The sequence below is a fragment of the Thermobia domestica genome, chromosome 15, assembly GCF_964235325.1.
Source record: "Thermobia domestica chromosome 15, izTheDome1.hap1.1, whole genome shotgun sequence".
Classification (NCBI taxonomy): Eukaryota; Metazoa; Arthropoda; class Insecta; order Zygentoma; family Lepismatidae; genus Thermobia; species Thermobia domestica.
The window spans coordinates 133,306,185-133,332,247 of NC_137468.1; the positions used below are offsets into that span (position 1 = coordinate 133,306,185).

At 34.8% G+C, this 26,063-nt stretch overlaps 1 protein-coding gene across 1 annotated transcript in view; it reads right to left on the bottom strand.

Annotated features, from left to right (window-relative positions):
- PrBP (Prenyl-binding protein) overlaps positions 1-25,584 on the bottom strand; it is a 64,926-nt gene extending 39,342 nt beyond the window's left edge. Inside the window, exons 1-2 of the mRNA XM_081740159.1 lie at positions 25,150-25,584; positions 6,471-6,533 (exon numbers count right to left, since the gene is read on the bottom strand). Coding sequence (XP_081596285.1) covers positions 6,471-6,533; positions 25,150-25,190 — 104 coding nt within the window. The 5' untranslated portion in view covers positions 25,191-25,584. The remainder of the gene's footprint in view (positions 1-6,470; positions 6,534-25,149) is intronic.
- Positions 25,585-26,063: the final 479 nt, after the last annotated feature.

Genomic DNA, 26,063 nt, shown 5'->3' on the forward strand with positions numbered 1-26,063 from the left:
ATATTTACAGGTTTATGAGGTGCGAGGCCGTAGGCCGAGCCATTACGGGCGTCTGGGGAAAGTGGCGTACTAGGGAGGATCCAGGGATCTGAACACCCCGAACTTTTTAAAAGTTGTTAAAATAAAGCCTAAAATCGCGTTTTCAGTGATTTTTTTTTTCAGGAGAAGACCCCCAGCTCTTCTCGAAATGAAATCCTGTCTACGCCATTGTCTGTGTGCGAAGCCTCCAGCTAACCGAAAGCTAGTAAAATTAAAAGTTACGATATTTGTCATCTCATCATGGCCAAACGATAAGGCCGAATGAAATAATTTTTGGTATACAGTTAGGCCCAATCTGGGTTATACAGGGGATTTATAATATTCACTTTGATTATAATATGTACCCTACGGGGGAGCAGTGGTGATTTTTTTTCTTAACGAAGGATTAGCGCGCCATAGACGCACGCACTTGCATTACCAACATGTATGAAAGGTTTCTTTCATCATGCATCTTGAAAGAATTTTTTGACCACACACGTACCAACGTGCTGTCCAACATACTGAAAGTAGTTTGAGAAATGTGGAGGACGAGGAAACGCGTGCTTTTTCTTTCTGCAACTGCACGACCTTGGCATGCGACGGAGGAGAGACTCACGTAATTTCTTCCGCTGTCGTGATTGGCGGACCAAAATATAAAACAGCCACCTTGCATGAACGAGCCCATACACGGTAAACATGCATGCAGAACGGCAAAAACATCAAACATGTTTTCAGAAGATTTTGAAAACTTTCAACATGAATGAACGAGGCCATACACGATCAACTTGCCTGTGGTTTTATCATTTTTCATACAAGTCGGGCTGTTTCTTCAGGCATGTGTTTACGTGTATGGGCCGCTATTAGTATCTCATGAACTATTCAACTTATTAAGCTGAAATTGGGTATATTAGCTCGTAATTAAAAATAAACAGATATGTCCCCTAGTGTTTTCGAAAATTCACTCTTCTAGGGAGGGGAGGGGGTATTTTCTATATTCTATATGGAGAATTGATAATGCGTTATTTGTAAAATAACCCAAAACAGTCAATATTTGTATTGAATCTATAGTTTTCAGGGTCGCTGAGATGAACAATGACAATTACGAAGTTATTCAATTCAAAAATTAAATGAAATCTTTGAGTTTTACGTCCCACGTTTATGCCGGTTAGGCTAAAGGAGACGGTGATGATGCGTAATGAATGAAATGGTGGAATGAAGAAAGTGTGGGGGGGGGGGAACGGGAGAACCCCGAGAAAACCCATGCACACGGTGCTTGTCCACCACAAAGTTCACTTGTCGGGGGCTGGGATCGAACGCGGGACCCCAAGCACCAGAGGTGAACGCTCTACCACTGAGCCACCGCGGCCCACCATTCAATTCAAGTTTAGCCCCCATCGACATTAAGGGAGGGGTATAAAATATTCAAATTGACCAAGATAAGTATCGAATACATAGTTGTTGGAATCGCTGAGATGATTAGTACTAATCCAGAAGCCATTCAAATCCAAGTTTAGCCCCATCGGCAAGGGGGAGGGAGGAGGCGCGGTATTTCATCAATTGTTGGTCTGACGAAGCGAAGCGGGTACGTTCAATGTTAACATTAAAATCTACTTCTCTGCAAGGAATCTTTCGGTAGTCTGGAAATTGCTTGTACAACACATGTTCAACTATTCCTTGTTGGGTGTTAACCGTGTAGCTGTACATCACCTGGAAGTCATTCCTACAACATTTGTTCAAATATTCCGTCAGGTGTTAAACATACAGCTGTTCATCACCTGTACATCGTTGTTAGCAGTAGCTTTGTACAGTCAATGCAAAACAGACATCAATCCAGATGTACTTTTCTGTCGAATTGCATGTATTTTTCACAGGAACATTCGCTGTACTTGCAACATGTAATACGCCTGTGTACAGGCTACTAAACAGATAGTGTACGACCCAAGGTTTGAGTGACTGTACAGTGCTTATTTATTTCAAACATGTTACCGTTAAGACCATCCAATGTAACGGGAATGTTTCGGGAGTCTGGAAAGGGTTTATACAACACATGTTCAGGCATTTCTTATTAGGTGTTAAACATGCAGCTGTACCTCGCCTGTACATAGCTGTTAGCACGAGCTGTGTGCTACCAATGTATGATCAATGCAGAACAAACATCAATCCAGCTATACCTTTTCTGTCGAATTGCATGTATTCTCCAAATATACATTCATTGTACATGCAACATGTAACGTGTCTGTGTACAGGCTATCAAACACATAATATGAAATGCATGTTTTGAACGCATGTGGAGTGCCTGTTCATTTCAAACATGTTAACGTTAAAAACAGTCTCTGTAAAGGGAATGTTTCTGGAGCCTGGAAGTCATTCCTACAATATTTGTTCAAATATTCTGTCAGGGGTTAAACATACAGCTGTTCATCGCCTGTACATTGCTGTTAGGAAGGATTATGTACAGACAATGTATGGTCAGTGTAAAACAGACGTCAATACAGGTGTACTTTTCTGTCGAATTGCATGTATTTTTCACAGGAACATTCACTGTACATGCAACATGTAAAATGCTTGTATTTAAACTATTAAAATTCACTGTTCAACGCATTTTTGAGCACTTGTACAGTGCTTGTTACTTTTTTAACATGTTGAAGGCAAAACCAGTGTCTGTACATGCACTGTACATTGATGTTACCGAGCTCACTGTACAGCGTATGTCCGTTTACCTCAAAATATCTCTCAATACATGCACTTACAGATCAAGAAACGCCTGTTTTCTTTCATGAAACAGGTACGTAACATGCAACATGCATAAAACAGGACCTGGAAAAATGTAACACATGCACTAGACATGCGTTTCCAGTGCCTGTAGAGATTTTTCATTTTCATATGGGTTTAAAAAATTAATTTTAAGGCTAAATCCATGACTAAATCAACATAATTTAACATACCCTAATTGGTAGGATGGTTGGGTGAAAATGAAATGAAATCTTTGAGTTTTACGTCCACGGTTATGCCGGTTAGGCTTGGTGGAGTGAAGAAAGTGGGAGGAAACAAGAGAACCCCGAGAAAACACACGAGCACGGTGTTTGTCTACCATAAAGTCCACACGGCGCTAGCTGGGATCGAACTAGGGAAGGAAGCCCCGGAGACGAACGCTCTACCACTGAGCCACCGTGCCCCCAGACGGTTGGGTGAGGTGTGGGTGAAACTCGAATTGTAACCACCTCCTCGTAGTGAGTTTTGGGCGAACGTTGAGAAATGGGCGAAGAGCTGCAAAATTATGAAAATAAAATGTATAAACAAACATGACCTCACACAACTAAAATAAAGTACTTATACGCTATAGAAATAATTAAAAAAAGTAATTGTATATTTCTTGCGTCAAGGTAAATTTTGGTGTTTTTCATATATATATTTTTAAATTTTAGGTCGTTTGTTGCGAACTGGAACTCCAAAGTGTGATTTTTTTTTTCATTGATTAGCACGTGGATACGCAAGTTTTGAGCCCTATTAGAATTCGATACTCGAAAATTTGATTTCTTCGCTCCACTCTAGTGTTCATTTTTATTTTCTACCAATGTAAATGAACAAATCATAATTAAAGCCCTGACAAATTTTAAGAAAAATTATTTATAGAGATTAAAAATTTAAAATCCAGATGGTCTCGCTAAAAAAAAAAAAAAAAAAAAAAAAAAAAAAAAAAAAAGTATTTTTTTTAAACAAATTAGAATTCATCTTTCTGTCATTATCACTATTGCATATTCCTAATCTTAATGGAAATTCGACTGCTAAAATATAAACAACGAGCTACCAACTTCTATCTATAATAAATATTGATCTTAAACTCACCTTAAGCTTTCACATTATTAATGTATTCATATATGTTTCAAAGACTGCTTTTAATTGTTCTCGGTGTGTTTATTAAGGATTTTTATGCATTAATTCATGGACTGGGTTACCTGGACTGGGTTAGAATTTCCGAAATTACATAATATTAGAAATTATCCCCTGTTGTACATCTGATCTTCAGTATCTATTATCAGAACACTTGTAATTAGTTATTGACCGTATGGAACACACATTGATACAACAACTAACTTGAATAATATTGCTTTTCATGCATTTTTAGCAGATATTTCCAGTACTTCCCACGAGTACTCTTCTTCGAAGCTAGGGCTTAAGAAGTAAGACTATCCTCTATGTTGGTCTTCATAATTTATGTTGTAACAAACAGTTGTGTTCAAAATATGTATACGAATTCTTTATAACAGTTTGTGAACTAACCCTAAATAGCATCTATACTAGATTGTTTCAGTATCTAGTCCTGTAATCTTCTGGGTTATATACGTATGTCTTTCAACCAGGGTTGGCTGGTTTAAACCAAGGTGGTTTAAACCATGGTTTAAACCAAAAAACAAAAAAATGTTCGTAAAAGTGTAAGTGTTTGTAAAATCTTGATGAACACACATTTGTGGGTTATCACGTTTCACTCCCGTATATTATTCGAATTATATTCAGACCTAAATTCCCCATTCAGTACTCAAAAAGGTTATACTACAAAAGCAACTTTTTTTTATAAGTTTATAAATGTTTATTTTGTGATTTTTTGTAGTTGTTATTATGTAATTGCAATCGAAGAAAAATTCTAAATATTGTTTCGTTTCAGTGTTTACTATTGATAAAATACATCGAAAATGCCGTACTTTTTGTGTGTGTGTGTGTAGGGGGGGGGGGGTCATACAGACCCTACGAGAGGCATTTAGTGAAATAAGTATCTTTGGTATTTATTTATGTATAAATGAGTCAAAGTGGACTCAAATAATTCGTATTTTTATTCACTTTTCTTATTGATATGCAGATTAAGTCGGTGTATTTCTTTAATTTGGACCAATAAAAGTCGTTGTTAACTAACTTGAACTAAATTAGTTCTTCTGTACTCCGTAGTACTTTGAAGTTGTTCATATGTAATTCTGTGTAATGGTTTCACTTGTGCAACTGTTTATCTTTTTGTCCTTCTGAAATGACTCTTGACAGTTATATTAAGAAGCATGTAAAGATCGTAAAGATCAGTACAACGTATTTTTTTTAATCAGGATTCCTTCGTGAGTGAGTCGGCAGACGTATAGCATTTGTGGCCAATTAGTCCTGGTTCCGAGTTCAAATGGAGGATAATTTCTCTCGTATGTAACTCGAGAAGCGGTTTTTATTCCGCTTTAAGCTTATGTGACCCCTTCCAGCATAACCCGGTTGTTGCATAATAACATCAAGGCGAAACAAACTTATTTCTGTCCATATATGATATGAATATATAAAGGAAATTATTTAAACCATAAAAACCTGGTTTAAACTAAAAAAACCTGGTTTAAACCAAAAAAAACGGTTTTTTTGTTTTTTTAATAAAAACCATGGTTTTTGCCAACCCTGCTTTCAACACTATATAAGTTTAAATCCTTGTTTCTGCAACGTTACAATATTAAACATTGTTGCCAATTAATGTACTGGTTCAACCTTAATCCTGTACATTTCAAAAAATATATCGGGCCACTAGTAATATTGAAAGGAACGTATTTGAAGCTTATTATATTAGGAAAAAAAAAAAAAAAAGAAAAGAAAAGAAGAGAAAAAAAGGGAACTTTAAGAAGGACTGGGATACGATATTACAAACTATATCAATAAAAACAAAAATTAAGATTGTAAATATTTTATTATATATTCTTTAAGATATATAAACTTAAGGTTGAATTTGTACATTAATTGGGAACATTGTACAAACAAGGATTTAAATGTACAATGTTGGAAGACATGCAATGCAGAAGATTACAAGACCAAATACTAAAAATATATAAAATAGATGAGATTTTTGGTTTGCGAAATATTATAATATATAGAGTTTGTACATAAGTTTTCCACACCACTGTTACAACATAAATATATACAGACTAACATACAGGACAATCTTAACCTTTGACCCCGAAGAAAAGTACCGCTGGAAATACTGGAAATATCGGCTAAAAATAAATAAAAAGATTACTCTTCATGTCAATTCTTGTTATATTATTAATTAATGCTGGTTTTTAGAAAACAAGCTTACACTCATACTAACTGTTAAAAAACACACTTCAATGACCTTTCCCTTCATAAAAAAGTTTTTCTATGAAAAAAAAACTGTAAATTCAACCAACTCTGATTTTAGAAGTTTTCTTTATTAGTATTGCTTTTAACAAGTTTTTATTTTATTATTCCGTATGTTTTTAACATTGGCATTTTATTATTAAATATGTATCGTACCAGTCCATTTTCAAGGTTGTACCCATTTCTATCACAACTGAAACAATTCATAATGGTCGTTGTCTAACGCATACAATGGCTTCATCTAAAGATAACATACGTATTCTAAAATATATTTTATACTCTGAAAAATCATCTTTGTAATAATGAAATAAGAAATTACTTACAGATCTTCATTTCCTTGCCACAAAATCTTCCCTGTATCAGCATCACGTAGGTTCATCCAATTTCTGTGATAATTTTAAGGAAAAAGGCTATACGATGGGCTCTCGGCTGAGGAATTAACACTAACAACAAAATACGCAAAATTATGTACAGCCGCTAGTAAAAGAGCGTATCAATTTCATATTATTTTGAGAATTTCATCATAATGAATGAATTTATTTGAGTGATTTATTTTGATAAAGAGAAAGCACTTTTTACATATACAGTGGCTCAATAAAGAAGTCGGACATATACATATTCACACATTCAAGAGAGATTGGACATTCCAAGAGTACGCTTCAAAGAACAAAAAATATATTTTAAGTACTCTATATTATTTACTTATGGAAAACAGAAACATCAATGACAAAACTCAATTTCATGACTACAAAAAATACAAAAAATGTAAATAAGTTCTTCCAGATTCTAAAGGCTTATAGTTTCTTAAAAAAATCATCACGGAAACTGTATCAAACCTGAACCTATTAATTGCTCGGGTTGGTGTCTCTTTTCAGCGTCGAGGCAGTATCAAATAGAAAGAGACCTACTGAGGAAACACCGATCAGCAATTGTAATGAAGCAAATATAATATAAAATAAAAAATAAACTGCTGTTCAATGTAGAACCCCACCTACTACTCGTTTCTATCCGAAACAAATATTCCTACCAGAAATCAAGCGTATGCCTACATGCGCATAAAATTCGCGCGTTAGCTAGTGAGCAGTTAAGGTGTTCACATGGACCTATTCTTTAATACAGAATCTAAACACAATGTATTTTTACTCATGAAATCCAAGCCGTAGGTGATTACACTTACCGTTTAACTAATCACCGAAGTTCCTTTCCAAGATATTGTGTTACTATCAGTCTCTTTCAGTTCTGTCTGGAATTTTATTAGTAAGTAAACAATAACAAAAAAAGACAAACACAGGTAACCTACATCAGAGGCCTTGAGTGTTAATTTACTTGTACTTAATTTCAGAAGCTCGTAACTCGTTTCGTTTAATACCAAGTTTTCTATGTTTGGATTAAGCGATTTAGAAGCAGACAGTGGTTGGTTTATTGTTGAGAGTTAGCCCCGCTTCTGCAAGGGACGCTATGTGAAACGTGATCCTACGGATTAACATGGGATCCGAACCACATGAGCTTCCGCCGGAAATCGAACCCAAATTTCCCGCGCTAAAGAGACGTATGTTATCCACATAGCCATAAGGAAGCTCACTAGATGTAGATAATGTCAGTGCAAATTTCCGGTCTTATTCTTCCTTCAAACTTATTGAGTGATTGGTTGATTTGTGTGTAACTCTAGCACTGAGCAGCGAGGCTATATACAATGAAACCTACAGTTTTATACAGTGTATTCTGTTATATGTACTAGTATTATTAAGTAATTTGCCTGTTGCCAGATCCTGGCACGAATGAGTTTTTATTATTATTATTATTATTATTATTCTAGTTCGGGCCTGGAAATGTTTCTATTACGTCTCTTGATATTCAGCTGCCCCTTTTAACTCTCCAATATATATATATATATATATTCTATTTTTCACATCATCGATCATTTGTATTCTTCCTATTCCTCGCTGTCCTTCCATATTTTCCTCTATAGTGGTATGAAGAAGACAATTTCTTCGCTACATGCGTCCCATCTAGTTGCACGACGCATCTCCACGAGGGAGTTCACTAGACGTACATAATGTAAATGAAATGTTTTCACCCTTATCCCTCCTAAAAAATTTTCGATTTGTTTTAAGCTCTAACAGTGAGCAGAGACTCTACATAGAATGAGACCTGCGGTTTAAAGAGGTATCTGGAGCAGTATAGTGCGTTTGTTACTCTGCCACCGAGAACTGAGCTTTCTCGTGGCTATATGGTTAGCGTACGCGCCTTTGGTGCGGAAGGGAGACGTAGATCGATTCCAGGCGGAAGCTCATATGGTTCGGATCACACAGTAAGCTGTAGATCGTCCCCTATAGCCTTGGTTCTGAAAGGGTCGCTAATCTCCAATCTAAACACAAAGAATTGCACTCACAACCTCTTTCACTGAGGATATGCGCATTAACCACTTTCCTTATTTTTACGTAAAAACTGAAACACCACAAGTACCTTTTCTTACGTAAACTAAATGATAATTTATTTGATAATATTCACTAGTCCACCATACATTAGGGAGAGTTTGCTTTGGGAAATGAAGTGTATACAACATTGAGTAGTAAAAATATTACAATAAAAATATATTTAAAATATTGATAAAGTAACTGGAGTTTAACATGCCTTTCCAGTAAGAATTATATAGAGAGGATTTACTTTAAAGTGCAATCCATACGAATATTCAAGTTTTTATCCGACTAGAAATCGATAACTTACACGATAATATTTATTTCATTACTTCTATAATTCTTTATTCTTTTACGTATTATAATTAGACTTCGGATTTTTGCATATTTATTTCCTGATGTGATATTGATATGCTCTTTAAACAGAAATTCGTTTCAGGTGTTTTGGAGTAAAATAGCAGAGTTTTATAGTGCATATATGTGGATATTTTGGAGGTTAGTGCATGTTTATGTCGTTAATGCATATACAGGGTTTTCATAAAGTCTGGACGGATTTAATTTGCTTATAATTTTCATAAAAATGCTCATATTGAAATCAAATAAAGTGTAAACGGTAGCGGAAGGATTAAATTTTTACCTGTAATCTGCACCAGCTCAGTTCATTCACCGCCACACCTCCAACTGGGCGCCATTTACGTCCACACATTCGCGTAGGACCGTCTCGGAATCGACTTCTGTGGACTGTTGATGATGCTTTCCCTTACCCTGCTCACTGTTGCAGGCGATGTTGGCGGCCTCCCACTTCGAGTACGGTCCAGGACGCTTCCTGTCTCCAAGAACTTAGCATGCCACTTTCGGATTGCACTCTCAGTCGGTGCCGGCTTTTTGAAATCTTTGGTGAACTTTCGACACACCAGAATTGGCCTTGCCCTCCCTCTCCCTTTCTCAACGTGTTCAGAGTTGCAGCTTATCTAACAGTGTTGCCAACTAAAAATCTAATCCTTCCGCTACCGTTTGCACTTTATTTGATTTCATTGTGAGTACTTTTATGAAAATTATAAGCAAATTAAATCCGTCCAGACTTTATGAAAACCCTGTAAATGCATATTTAAAGAAACAACCAAATTGAAAATTTTTAACGTCCAACAACTTTCCTCATAAATGGAATTTCAAGTTTCTAATATAGACTCAAGATCTTGAAATGGTTCATTGTTGTTGGTTAAGAATATCTTCCAAGGACATGTGAAAGGAGAATAAGAAAGGGGTGAGTGATTCATCCTCCCGGTAATGATGCATGACTGTCACCTTTTTGGAAGAAGATATAAATAACGATGTCAAATCACCTACTACAATAAAATTTCCACGTCACCCATCTCGTAAATTGTGTGGTCCTGTGACAATATAAGAATATTTAAAGAAAAAATATTTCCATTTAGTTGTAGTGTGACATCTTCAAATTTGAATTTTAACTACTTCAGAATTTTGTCCCATTTTTGTCCACCCAAGAAAAAAATTGTATAATTCAAATAAACGAGAAAGGACCATTTCAAACTTTCGGCGACATCAATCACCTGTAGTGCGACATCCCCGAATTTTAACTAGCTCAGAATTTTGTCCATTTTTTGTCCATTGTTGTCCACGCCAAGAAAAAAATTCGTACCATTCTAATAAACGAGGGAGGGCCATTTCAAAATTTCGGCCACTTCGATCCCCTGTAGTGCGAGGTCTTTAAATTCAAATTTTAATTAGCTCAGAATTGTGTCAAATTTTTGAACATTTTTGTACCCCGAAGAATAAATTCTGTACCATTGAAATAAACCAGAGACAGTCATTTAAAAATTTGGCCACTTGGATCATCTGTAGTGACACATTTTCAATTTTGAATTTCAACTATGTTGGTCGTACAAAAAATAGGGAAAATTCAAAGCTAGTTAGAATTCTAATTTAAAGATGTCACTGCTGGTGATCGAAGTGGCCAAAATTTTGAAATTGCACTCCTTTCTTAACTTTAAAGGAACAAAATATTTGATGGTATAAAAATGTACGGAAATTGGACGAAATTCTGAGCTAATTAAAATTCGAATTTGAAGCTGTCGCTCAATAGGTAATGGAAGTGGCCAATTTTTTAAATGACCCTCTCTCGTTTATTTTAATGGTACAAAACGTTTTGTTTGTGGTACATGAATGCGCAAAAATCGAACAAAATTTTAAGCTTGTTAAAATTCAAATTTGAAGATGTCGCATTACAGGTGATCGAAGTGGACAAATTTTGAAATGCCCCCCTTCGTTAATTAGAATGTAACAAATTTTTTTTCTTGGGTGGACAAAAATGGTCTTAAATTGGTCAAAATTCTGAGCTAGTTAAAATTCGAATTTGAAGGTGTCACACTAGATGATCGAAGTGGCCGAAATTTTGAAATTGTCCTCTTTTGTTAATTTGAATAATACAATTTTTTCTTATGTGGACAAAAATGGACGAAAATTGGACAAAGATGTCGCACTACAACTAAATGGGACAGAAAAATCTTCTAGAAGTTATATTTTGAAACAATGGATTGAAGTTGAGAGACGCTAACAATTCAACAATAAAATATATTTTGCAACGTGTATGCTAAACAAATAATATTTTCAAAGTAAGTAAGCTCGTTTTCAAAAGAGGACATCTATTTTGTTCGACAGCAAAAGCTCAAATTTCAGCAGCACTCTATTTTTTTGGCCTGCTTATATTTTCACAGTAGTTTCAAGTCTGGTAAGGAGTTTATACAACTATGAAACAACCCATATGTGTGTGTGTTTCCATATTCGACAGAGTTCATTCCAAAGAAATCGTTGAAAAATGTATTTTGGGAAGAAATGAACGACCTTATTTTAAATTAGCTCAGAATTGATTAAAATATTTGCTTTACAAAATCTAAACTTGTCACAGCAGTTACTTTCTGAGATAAAGATATAAGTTCTTAAGTTTTTTCTTTAAGGAGTTTATAACAGTATTTAAGTATAAGCTTGCGTTGCTTTGATACGTACCTCGGTTTCTCGAAAGATAACTTTCCTACTAACAAGTAACACTTCCGAAGTGTAACACTCCGATTTTGATGAAATTTGGCAGGTAGATACTACACATAAAATAATCGATTTTTTTTTTCTGCGGAAAAACGGTTTTAGGGGGGGGGGGGAAAGCCCTCACCCAAAATTTTGAAAATTGACGCCCGAAAGGCAAGAAGTAAACCGAAGTGAATGAATTGTGCACAGATATTGCACACGTAAAGTGAGGGAATACCCTGGAAAAACGGCGGTATTCGTTTATTTCATGTGTAGTATCTACCTGCCAAATTTTATCAAAATCGGAGTGTTACACTTCGGACGTGTTACTTGTAAGTCTTCTGTTACGTTTTCAATAACTTTACCTTCTTGCCATTCATGCTCCGTGTCTCGCTCAAATCACTTTCTTCCATTTAAAGTATCAATATTATACACAGTAAATTGTTGCTGTTTGAAACGGACAATGTTACGCTAGAATAAAATATTCTAGGATTTACATATAATTGGATACAAAAAGTAATTTCAAGTGAATTTATTTTCTTTTAAACAAGAACATAAGGTTTTTGAATACAGGCTTTTAGTACAATAACAACTGCCTTCAACAGACCCCTTATTAAACGGAAATTTATTTTAAACGGAAATATTTCATAGTCCCATGAATCTAAAGCTAAAAAATGTGTTACATTCTCTTGATTAGGCGGAACCTGTGTTGCGAACATTGAATGTTAAAATATACTTTTTAACGGAAATTTTCAAGTTCCGGAGTGCAGCGTATAGAAAAATTTTAGACATTATGTGAGAGGTTAGGTATAAGAACTACGTTGTCTGTTACTTGTTACCCTACACATTTAACCTTTAGTCCACTCCCATGTAAGGCCCTAGTTTTTGAACAAAATGCAATTTACATAGTTATTTTCAAATACCAATAACTCGTTCTCTAGCTGGTCTAGAGACATGGAACAATTAGCGTAATATACACAATAGATCAAAAGGGAGCCAATAGTAGAGAGAGGAGCGCTGAAAAGGGCATAGCATCTACTTTTTGTACTGGCCTTTGAAACCGTATGTAGGCCTTTTTCACTGTAAGATTTACGTGTATTAATTCATAGCATAAATAAATGCTGTAATTGAATACGGTTGGGCTATGTACAACATTTTATCTCACTATGTCCATCGTATGTATGTGTCTTATTTTTTAAGCATAGATCTATCTCCGTTAACTCTAGAACATTTAACGGAAATTTTTGCGAGTCCTGTTTAATTCTGCTAGGCTGGTTTTATTATATGCTTTTAAGCCAGATATGTTTATTTATTTCTCTGAGTATATTTATTTTTATTCACAGATACTTGGCGCATTCTTTTTTTATTTGTATATTATATTATACAGTGAAACCTCTCAATAACGGACACCAATGGGACGGGAATTTTTGTCCGTTACTGAGAGGTGTCCGTTACAGAGAGGTTACAAAAATTTAATTTTCCCAACAGTAATTGTATGCAGTAATATACAGTAAATACATTATGTATGAGCGTAAATACGTAAAATTCAATATGAAAATACTCTATTTAGTACATATTTGAATTACTGGGACGGATGAAGGAGAAATTCATTTCTGTTTAATATTATTGTTGGGGAATGTGTTAATATGTTCGTATACTGCAAATGATAATGCGTGTATGGTAATTTTCTTAAGGACATGTCATCACCCTGTAAAAAATTCATTCACTTACCCCCTATATTAAAAGTAAAAATAGCTTTAAAAAGTATGTAATATTATTATTAAATACTGAAAATGTGGAGAAGAAACTCACTTAATTTCTTGGGGAAAAGTCTGCAGTAGTTGTCTGCCATGTACATCCTACGGACACTAGTTTCTGTTTGAAATTTGCTTGCAATTGTTGGATCAATTGGAGAATTTTTTCACCGCGATTAATGGCAAATTTCTTTAATTGTTCAACTGTTTGACACACCAATTTGTACAAAAGAAAAATTTTGCTTTTCCAAAAAAGTAAGAGAGAAAGCATTGCTCGTTGAAAAATGTTATCGCAAAATAAACAATGTTTCTTTTGTTATCTATGAAATTGTCGGGAAAGATGCAAGGCCCAGAGAAAAAAGCACTAAATTTGTTAGGGAAGCGAATATCCGCATAGAATTCTTGACCAGAAGACTAATCCAGCATGAGTGTTAGTGCTTATTGAAGATTTTCTAGGATTTCCACCAGAAAACAGTTTATTGCGGGCAGATAAAAAGAAGCATTTCAAGTTCAGCTTGAAGTTGTTCTGTTTGATGATAGATACACTTGTGGGGAAAAGACTTTTCTGTCTACTGTCAAATATCGCAGAACCAAGAATAATTCCTGGCCGTTATGAAGAGGTTATTGAAACGTTTGGGGGTAAAAAAGGACTGTCCGCGTCCGTATCTGAGAGTGTCCGTAAAAGGGAGGGTTTTGTTCCGTAAGAGAACATATATTTTTGCCGGGACAAAAAAGTCTGTCCATATTATAGAGGTGTCCGTTAAGGGAGGTTTCACTGTATTATATATATATATATATATATATATATATATATATATATATATATATATATATATATAAAAGGGGAGATATTTTCATTTCACATACTGACTGAGAGCTGTTTTTAACTCGAAGAAACGAAATGTATTCAAGAAGCTTTGGACGCTTGCGGAGCTGAAAACATTAAAAGCGACCTTGCGTTTATCAATACTCATTTCAGTTCAATTTCAAAGATCATAACGAAATTAGAAGAGCGACAATTAGGACTTTGCAGTGCATTTGAGATGTTTGATTCAATAACGAAACACACGCCACCAAGACCAATCGGACAAGCATTTCTTCGAAACTCACATTCAATAGACGCGAAGAATCTAGCATAAAATTGTTGTTTAATATAAATAAAGTGTTCCTGGGAACAACGTCGCATGAATTCCAGATTTATCGGCAAGTAACATTGCTTTTTTGAAATACTGTCCCTTAACGGCCCGTGGCACGGAAGGAACTTTTCGATGTACAGTTATGTTTTAACCGACAAATGCAGGGTTTTGTCACAAAACACCAGAAACTACACAGTTGTGTATTGTAGCATGAATGCATCATAGTTATACACCAAGTATATGTAGTTCAAGTAATACAACTTTTTTCTCTAAAGATAATAAAATTCCTCATTTACCTTTAGCTTTTGACTGATGCATATTTACAATTTTTAGTGCATATCTGCATATTTTCGTGATTTTTAGCGCATATTTGCATGTATATTTTGCCGTTTTTTAGTGCATATCGATCCGAAGTCTAATTATAATTCTCTTTAAGTTATGATTTTGCCATTTCAAACTGTAGAAAGAGAAATAAATGTAATGTTCTATTTATTAAGAAAAGCTTTCGTTCGTTCCTATTTTTATTTATTTATTTTTTTTTTTTTTCATTGATCAGGTAGGAATCCAGTAAAAACAAATGTGGTTACAGTATAAGATGTGATTCGATATTCTGCAAGTGGCTCCCTAGTCGCTAACGCTCTCGAATTTGGTGCGAGTGATCCCGGATTCGATTCCCGGTGTGGACACTCGTTCGACAAAGTGTAACAGATTTTTCTGGCCAGAAATCTAATTCCTAATCCTAATCGATATTCTGCAAGTATTTATTTATTTATTTATTTATTTATTGTCAAGCGAACCAAACGAAGTAGAATTTTACAAGCGTAAAACTGTTCTAGATTTTACTAGTAATATGAATGAATATGAATAAGTTTACAGGTCAAAAATAAATTGAATGCTCTTGAATTGTAGTCCATAATTAGTTAACTATGGGCAAGGAGATGGATTTCAATTGTTTTGTGTGTGGTCAGAACGTTGGGTTCCATCATTATTTCTGGAACTAATTTTTTTTTTTTTTCGTCGTCGTCGTCGTTTACGTATGAAATACTCATCTTTAGCTCTTAACAAAACAGAAATCATAGTTCAAAATGTCTCTATGCCATTACATTTCGTTACATAAAGAAATGAAAAAATAATATATTTATACTTGAAAATGTCGAAGACAATATGACAAATATTATGAACAATTCTATTAATAGAATTAAGCAATGGTTTATAATAAAATAAACTGCAATAAAATGCAGGGTATTTGACGTTAGCAACAATATTTACCCTTATATGCTCAAATACATGTTTCTTGTATAGATAGGGACTCTTCACCTTGAATTTGATTATCGATAGAATTGGAAATATGTTAAGAACTTTACACCTTGAATAACGCAGCACAAGTTTGGCGTCCCATGATTATGATAGAGATGCAAAAAAGCCGGCTTTTTTGAATCGTTTTTTTTTCACATAAAAAGTCGGCTTTTTTGGGGAAAAAACGAGAATTTTGGAAATTTTGGCTTTTTTCATTTTTATGATTTTTCTATCTAATAGCTTTCTTATAGTATATTCTATAGTTAGATAAGAATTACATGACCTAAATGACATATTTCGCTCTGAAATTCATTATCAAGATGGATGGAGCACATGTTTTACGAATTAAAGCAAACATGAAGAATGTAGTATTTGAGGGCAATTTTAGAGGCTATTTAACTTTATTTTAACTTTTGAGTCATCGACATTCTTTTCTCTCTGGATCATTTCAGTTTGTCATTCGTTTTTCATTTCTAAGAGCTTAGTACTCTAGCTTCTAGCGCAAAAGTTAAACTTATGTTTTTCTATATATCCGTCAAAGCGTACGTTTTTCTATATATCCGTCAAACCGTACTTCCACATTTCTGTTATACTGTAATTGTGCAACGATTTAGCAATAATTTTCCGGATACAACTTTGAATATTAATTTATACAAATAATCAGTAGCGGATTTAGAAAAGTTCTTTCGGAGGGGTTTCTCTGATTGTTTCGTTTTCTAAAATGTCCTAATTTTATTTGGGAGGAGCTTGAAGTTTATGAGTACAGGCATAACTAATATTTCGTTTCGTTTATATATTTAGCGATAATCTTCCGGATACAGTCTTGAAGATCATTTTATACTGAGAATCAGTGGCGGGTTTAGAAAAGTATTTTGGGAGGGTTTTTCTTACTAATATTTAGTTTTTCTAAGCATTCGTAATTCTTATTTGACGGGAGCTTAAAGTTTATGAGTAAAGGCATAACTAATAGATATCGTTTGTTTTAGACATTCCGTAATTTTGGAGAACAGGCTTCAGTCCGAAAGACCGCCCCATTAACCTTCGCAAAACCGTCACCGCTGGTAATTAGTAATAATAACGATTTAAAAGCAATAAGAAAGGAAGTCGGCCAACTCACAGTACACGCACTATTTCTAATTCACAGATGGAATGAAGGAAAGCTGCCAGAATTGTCGAATGCTGGGTTGAATCCCGGACTTCCCGATAGAAGCGCAAAAGTTCCACTCAGTCATGTTTGTTGTGCAGTTGTATTTATCTTAACTTAAATATATTCCGTAGTCTTTTTTTTTTTTTTTTTTTTTGGTGGTGGTGGGGTGCGGAGAGTTCCGTAATGATATGAAGGGTGTGAGCCAAGAATATGGTAACCAACAAATTTTCAATTGCTGAGGTATGCAGCACCAGATAGACAGCAACGCATACCGCTTTGTTTAATCCTTCATGTATAGTCTTATGTGAAAAATCAGCTTTCCGACTTTCAAAATGGATTGTGCGGCAGAAAATCTAATTTCTTAAAATAGCAAAATTGTGGGTTACCATGTTCTTGCCTCACACCCTTCATCTATTGAATCTCTCCTGTAAAAAAAATCAGAAAACTTGAGGACTGAATAAACCGTGAGGGTGGTTATATAAAACTAGAATTTCAATTCAAGAATATGCAGAACCAAAATCTCTATTCTCTTTCCAGCCTTAGAAAAAAGTGGATGTAAACAAACCCACCTGACTACCAGTGGGTCGATGACCAGTGATTGGTTGTTGGTCTCACTGCACTAGTATCCTACCGCAATATAATCCCTACTAAAATAATAATTTCAAATAAAGATATCTGAATTTATCCTGCATTTTGTGATAATAAAAGCAATATATATAATATTTAACAACAGATGTAGCTTTATTTCAAGCACACCCGAATTTGGACATACGGTATTTACTCGCATGCGTATGCGTTCGCGCGCCTACCCCACTCATTTAAAATTATTGTAGAATGCAGTTTCATGGCGATGATGTATGACAATAATCCGTTTTCGTCTCGTGTTATAAAACACAAAAGAGGACAACAGGAACAGAGGCAAACTCGTTATATAAAGATTTAATAACATACATATTTCCAACATAGCAGTAGTCAGTGTCAGTACGTTAATTAAACCAACTGTAGCCTTACACTTTGGAAATTATGCGACGACACTAAGTAAGCAGACGATCTTGCTCTTCACGTCTCTCGCTACCGAAACACAATACGTTTCGCTTTGTTTAAATGTACTTTGTTCTAAGGCTTTTTTTTTTTTTTTTTTTTTTTTTTTTTTTTTTTTTTAGATGTGCAGTCTTTTAATGTATCATATAAATCTAAGTATTTCTCTTACGTTTTATTTTAATTTTATTTTGTTCCAAAATGAGGGTATGGAATATTTTGAAGTAAAAATACTATATAGAATTTTGCTAGTTATTTGTGTATTTTTTAAAAGAAGTGTTTACTTTTAGGGTTGGCTGGTTTACACGTTGATTTTTTTAAATAAACAACTGGTTTAAACCAAAAATAAAAAATAAAAAGAACGAAAAATGCGAATCATGTGAACTTCATGGTGACGTTTCCACACATCAAACCATCTGCATTAGTTTTATTTCCTTTTCACCTTTTAATCAAGGTGTCCCATGTTCCATTCTCGGTCGAACCACAATCATTCTTTCATGCGTAAACAAAGTAGCGGTTCGGATGTAATTTTAAGCGAAAGTCTTCTCCTTGATAACCTCGGTATTACGTTAGGATGTTAAGCCTGAACATACGAAACGAAACCAAATTGTATATTTCTGCATGCCTGAATGTCTGTTGTTTTATAAAGCCTAGGTTGCTTAAATATATTGATAGAAATTGGCAAAATTTATCTATTGCCTACGTAGCTCCCAACATTAGCTTGGATTGGACTTTCAATTATATGTACGTACTAAATTTGTAATTTAATACCTCAGTTTTAGCGTACTGATTATGATACGTTGATCTTTAAATTTTACATGCAACGCAATAACAGGATTTTTACGCTATTGTTTTACATTTAGAGTAATGACGGGATTTTCCCGATGGCTAGGGCGGGAGTTTCCCAATTTAAGAAATTTAGTGACCGGACTTCTTTAACCTTATGTGACCTCTTCCAGCATAATCCTGTTGTTCCATAATAGCACCAAAACGAAACAAACTTATTTCTGTCAATATGTAATATAAATACATAAAGCAAAAATATCTAAACCCAAAAAAGCCTGGTTTAAACCAAAAAACCTAGTTTAACTCCCCCCCCCCCCAAAAAAAAAACGGGTTTTTGGCATTTTCAAAACAGCCATGGTTCTTGCCAACCCTGCTTACTTTTGTATGTAGGAGGTTAAAAAAAATCTTATTATATACACTGGTTAATCCTTTGGAATTCATAATGTAAATATGTTGAAGTAAAATTGTATGAAATATCTTTTCGAAATTCATGGTTTATTTTCGAGCTTTTATATTATTATCGGCATCAACCACTAATTAAATGACTTTTTGTGTTATTGAGAAGCGAAACAAAATTTTCTTTATCAATTTAAAGCAGAATTTTGAAAAAAGCCCAAAATTTCCCAAGCAAAAAAGCGAAGCAGAAAAAACCGAGTTTTTATTTCAAAAAAGCCGGTTTTTTTCCGAGCCCTTGCATCTCTAGATTATGATATTGTCGTTACAAACTGACTAAACTAGCGATAAATCCAGGGAGTGCCTCACTGAGTCAGCTCCTGTTTCCCGATTTTTAAATATATAAATCAACATATCTAACGCTGGATTTTTGTTCAAAAGGTATGTTTTCTTTTGCATATACAGAGAGAACAAGTTGAGTTGACTGAGTTTAACGTCCCGTCCAGCAGCGAGGCTATGTGAGACGTGGACCTACTGATTAACGTGGAAACCGAACCGCATGAGATCTTGCCGGGAATCGAACCCGGGAGGGAGAATAAGTAACGTCAACATTACACTAGCAAATGTAGCAATTGATCAAATTGAATAATGCCAAAAATAGCCTACTTTGCTTGCTAGAACGTATTTTTGGTGGAAGTTCATACATCAAATCTTTTTTTGTTAGATTTTTGAATACTTCGGAGGGTTTTACAGAAACTTGTTATTATACTTTTGTGTTTTTCCTGTTTGATAGGAAAACAGTTTATTGTGAAGAAAATGATCTGTGGAGCTCTTTTTAGGATGTTTGTTATTAGTTGTAGTAGTTGATTTGAGTTTAGCGTCCCGTTCGAGAGTGATGCTGATGCTATATGAGACATGAACCTACAATTTAACGTGGCATCCGGACCACATGAGTTCCTGCCGGGAATTGAACTCCGCTTTTGGAACAAAATATCTAACCACAGTCAATTCTTACCCGTTGGGGTTGGAAAAAACTTTGTATTATATTTGGTATTGTGAAATAGTGATGAAACTGGTTAAGAATTTCATGACCTGGGACCAGTCAGACCCGTGACTCGGTAGGACCGGAACAAACCTGGAGACGACGGAAACGAAAACTTGTATGACACAGTTAAAGTAGTCCTACACGTTCCTGCTGATCTAATGGCTAGATTGGACGCCTGTGGTTCGTGTAGTCTCAGATTAGATTTCCGATAGGAAATCGTTAAAACTTAACTTTAACTAGCATTTATTTTCATTGATGATCCGTCTCCTTTAGCTTATAGGACTTAATCGTGGAACGTTAACCCAATTTTTCATTAATGTTTATTACATTTCTAATGTAATTCTAACAACACGATTCTCCCCTCTCTTCTTACTAAATTTATAATTGTCTTTCTCTCTCGACGTGTGCGTCTGTGTGTGTGTCAACATATTGCACTGAAAGATAACTACAAGGTTTATAAAAGTATAAACGCTTGAGAATTACATACAAGATAAATTATATGATTTTAAGAGATTGTCAACATTCAATCAAGCGAGCTAGTAAAATTTGTCGTGTAGAATGTAGGGGGTGGCGAAAGGGGGTTATTCCTACAAGATCCTAATATCACATTTTCCAGTCATAAAATGGTCAAAGCAAGAAAGCAATTTAACTGTTAAAAATGAATTTTGAACATAGTTAGCACGTAGATTGACTTGGATAGCTTTTATCATTAATTTTTTTGAGGGGAGAAGGGGAATTTTAACAAGTTGGTTGATAATTTTTAAAATGACGAACAGTGAAAACGTGCTTTGAAAATCCAGACTAATTTAACTGTGTGTCTAATTATTTTAACATAAATCTTTTTAAACCCTGGATTTAAAGTATTGCCTAGTCAATATTTTTAAATGAATTGTTGATTCTATTTCATGAGTTTTAGAATATGTGTAACTATTTTTCCAAGCTTATTTTAGGAACCCATAAGCACAATTTTTGGAAGCTAGAAATCTGAAATTTAATTATAAGTCACGATGCTTCAGCAAGAGATCGATTTTTATACCCAGTGTTGGATTCTTCTTTTGACTCTTTATATTAATTGCAACCCATCACGAATCACACATTAATCACCTCACAATCTTATGAGGTCTAAGACTGATGAGTTGGATGGTTAGGGGTTCAGCGTAACGTAACCGACACTATATGAAAGGTGGGCCAACAGCTTAATGTGGGATCCCGAACCAGATAAACCACACTGGGAATCAAGCCCAGGTCTTCCGCACCAAACACTAAGACTGTACTTCCATTTTTCCCATTTATCGTTGCAACAATTATTTGCAAGTTTATGATCAATTTGTCATTGTCTTCTTTAGCCTAAATGTCATCATCATAAAATGTTACATTAAAAGCTACATTTCTTCTGGATCTGACACGAACTCTTCCAGATATAATATAAAGTTTCAAGACTGTCTTGTCACTCGATAATAACGCTATCTTATTGACCGTATTTTTGTTAAATACTGGACAAACACAAAGTCTGGTTGAGTCAGCTGGCAGACACTTGCTATCTGCTATTTCATTTCAGTTAATTGTAATTTAGTTACGGATAAAAGTTTCTTTTTATATTTTATTAATGGAAAGGAATCTAAAACGTCCTTACTTTCGATCTGCCTAGGTACAATCATACCTGCAGCCTTATATTATTACCTTAGAAAAGAATAAGAAAAAATCTAACAGAATGACACCATATATAAAACTCTAATACTACAAGTAATGGCTGTTCCTTCGACGAAAAGAAAAAAAAAAGGTGCACTTGAAGATTCAAACGTGGATCAACTAATGTTTGTAGGTTAGAACGTTATCCACTACGCCACATACTCAGTCATTTTTTTCCTATACACTTTAAACATTCAGCTTGTGACTTTTGTTTCTGTCGTCTTACCGTATAACAGTTTCTCTGCTTTCCATGCTTGTCACCCTCTTCGTGTTTTATTGTGTAAATTGCATTTGGAAACGTAATATATTTTGCTGTTTTACCAGGATTTGTCATCTAGGGAGGGCAGGAGGGGGCAATTTGTCCCCCAAGAGTTTGAGGTTTACGTATACTTTAATCGATTAGTACTATATATTATATTAGTACAAAACGTGAAAGTCTTACGTCAGTGGTGCTCTTGCCCTCCCTCAAGCGAAGTCTGAAATGACACCCCTGTGCGACATAATACGACTATGAGTTTGCGGTAAATATTTGGGAGTTACAGGTCTTGCAATGTATAAAACTATTTTCCGAATAAAGCACATTAGATTTTACGTCCTGATAACTTAGCCTATATAGAACAGTTTGGATCCTTGAAATGATTGTGGTTGGAGTGGTCGTAAATGTTTTCATAGTTATGAGTCTGGATACGCAAACCCGCTTAACCTGGGGATTTATTTCTACTTATAAATGTGAAATATGTACTATACTCATAGGCCCTGATGCCTTCAAAAGGTTAAATGAATACGTAATTTGAGGTGCTTCCTGTAAAACATATCCCATCGAAAAGAGTAAGCCTGTCAAAGTAAGCCAAGTACCTTAAAGCATAGCCTATAAGGGTGAAATTACGTTATTTGGAAAGTAGTTTCCTACTACCCCATCTGCGGTTTGCCAAGTGTTTATGATTTCACCTCACAAAAGAACAAAAACATTTGGCCGACTTATTTGATTTCAGTACTTTTCGTGGCGGTCGCTTAGCTAGCGTTTTGACATGTCCACTGTTTTTAATGGGATATCATTCCTTTTTTTTGTAAGCTTGCATCGGCATTTTGTTGATTTTCATGTTTATTTAAAGTCCTTTTCTAAACCGAAAGGCAATGAATGATTAGATCGTTTCTAGAGAAGCAAGATGATCTACCGTGTGTATAGTTTTTGAATATTTAGTACTTCAGATGAAAACTAGCTCAGTGGTAGATGGTCGGCTCTCGTTCCAGGGGTCTCTGGTTCGATTTCCGGTCAGATCCTTTACTTTTTTTCTGTATAATAAACGCGACGTATTTGATTCAAAATAAAGGAGTTCTGTATTTTATTTTTTAAAAATGTGTAATGTTGATAATTTAGTGAATACCCTCCGAGTCGTCAATTACATATTCCTGTTGTTTGCAAACCAACAACAGTTTTCAACGAGCTGAAAAGGCTCTTTATATAGGCAATGCTTTAGGTGAGTGGTTAGAGTGGTGCTTTTCTAATTCCGCAGTTCGGATTCGGTTCTCGTCCTCCCAATTTACATAATTTTTAAAATATTTCATTTTAAAGGCTGAGCTCCAGTTGGATGCTGCTAAATGAAAGATAATCTCCAGTGGAGAAATTTAGTAGTGATGTAATCCTGAAAATAAAGGAAGAAAAATGAATGGAGAAAACCAGTTACACAGTTAATTCTGTTAATCGTTCTATATTTGATATTATCCGTTAATTTCGTGTTTTTTTAAGTTGTTGTTTATTGACACTATATTCTCCCTCTTTCTCTCTGTCTAAATGTGAAAATTTTCACAAATATTAAACAAATCATGAACTCTCAGTTATATTTGCAACCTAGTGGGAAATACGGTAATACGGATAAGTTCTCCAACTCGTTTGAGTGTTACCGAATTTAGCATTTTTAATGTTTACAAATAAACTACCAAGAGTTAGAGTTTTCAAAAATTATTTAATCAATAATGAAATCAACAATTTCTTCTTTCGAAGTACTATTATGTATCAATCAATGGCGCCGGAACCTAGAAGTTCACGCCCTATCAGACCCCCAAAATTTTCATTGGGGGTTGGATTCTTTCCCCCAAATGATCCATCCATATTGTTTATTGATTTGCAAAGTAGGATTACTGTTAGTAATTTCAAAACTTGGTGCAAAGCTTTGAGTTAGTTAAAAAAAATAACCTACTACATATACCGCATAATCTATCCGTATATTATTTGATACGCAACTATGTATAGTCATTCGAAGTAAGTTAACTTGTTTATATAGTCCCTCATTTGAGTTAATTATAAGATTAATTAAGTGTCCCGACTGTTATCTGCTCATCGGCGCCTCTGGTGTGTATATTTTTTCAAGTGACTGTGTATAACTTTACGTATCATACAAACAAGAAGTACTGTGAGTACAAGTATCCAAACATTCCCTTTTGTCATTTCGACAGCCAGTATTTCGCCTTACTCCTACCCAACAGCTTTCCGATTTGTGCTTTCAACAGTTGGGGGCAACTTCATGCTGCTGTTCTAACTACTACCAAGCGTAATTAATCTTGTAGCGGGTGTTAATTGGGTTGCCTATCTCACGGATTTTGTACCTCAAGAATTTCTGAGGATTGCTGGACACCTACAGCCATGTTCGGAATACAAATGTTCATTACTTTCCCACAATCCAACCATGCGGTTACCTTGTGCGAAGTAGTTCCCACTGGTTGCTAAATAGGTCTAAGTTTATAATGATTATTTTAAAAAAAAAAATCGCTCTCACATATTATCAAGCACGAAAATGAGCAAATTTTCATTTTTTCCCCGGTAAAGTTTGCATCTTAATCCATAATTTTTGTCAATGGACAGTATATTGAAAATATTTCGAATGGTAGTGAAAGTACTCTATCTGCTGAAGCGGAAGGCGACAGAATACAAGGATGCAAATTGGGTAGAAATAGACGGCGGGAATTTTCGGTTCGTACGTTAGTAATGAACATTAACCTTACATAACCTGAAAATGTAAGAATTCTGTCAAAATTCAGTAAGTATTAAAACCATTTTGAACGTAAGAATTAATACCAGTATTTTAGAAGCTCTAACTTAACCTTAAAATGTGAGAAATCTGTCAAAGTTCGATATATCCAACCTGAAAGCTCTGATTTAACCTGAAAATGTAAGAAATGTCAAAATTTGTAGAACTATCTGCTCGAATAATGCCCTTAATTTGCATATAAGAATTAATCTCAACTGAACAAAATTAAAGGATACACTTTAAAGCCTTTTAAAATATCTTCTCCTCTTGATGGCATTCTTCTCTAAACAAATACTATGGCTTCCTTTCCGTTGACAGGAACCTTGTCTTATTTGCACACAGTCATTTCATTTTCTTTTATACTTTTTGTGACACATTTGAAATAAATTTTTGGCAAACGAAAAATTTTCCTGGAAGTTTCTCGTAGTGATCTGTTCTTAGAGAAACCTAACAAAAATCGTGTTTCATCATCTTGTCTTTTTTCTTGACATTGCTTGACTAATTTACACTTATTCTTATTTGAACGAACACACCAACAAATTTACTATTTCTCTTGGAATACTTTACTTTACTCGTTATAGTTTCATGAACTCTGCACTACAACTTCACTCAGCTACCGAAGCATTCGAGACATACAACTGACAAGCATCCAAGTAAGCGATAAGCAAAGGAATGTTGAGTGTTCAGAAACAGCCCTTGATGCGCAACACTGATTTGACACGCTACATCGGAAATCGTTGTCAATGCTCAATGCTTAATTGAAACTGTTTAGTGAATGCCTAACTAGCTAAATTTTTATTTCGTTTCTTCTAACAATAGCTAAACTTTCCTTTGGACAACAATTTGAAGGAAGGGCGCCATCCCGTAAAGGTTTTGAAAAATTCAACGCAAAAATTGTGTATTTTATTGGCGATACTTGGTATAGTAGTTCATCGGCGTCATTCCGGGGCAGTATGAATCAAAACATAAGCAAGATTTGCGTTCTAGCTTGCGATAGTCAACATTTACAATTGAGTTTCCACTCATTCTTTTATTTATTTTAATTTATGCGTGCGGAGTAAATAACAGTTTTCCTTTGTGAATGAACTTCGGAAAATCATTTAAGCTATGCCCAATGAAAAAAAAAAAAAACTCGCTCATGGTTCTGCAG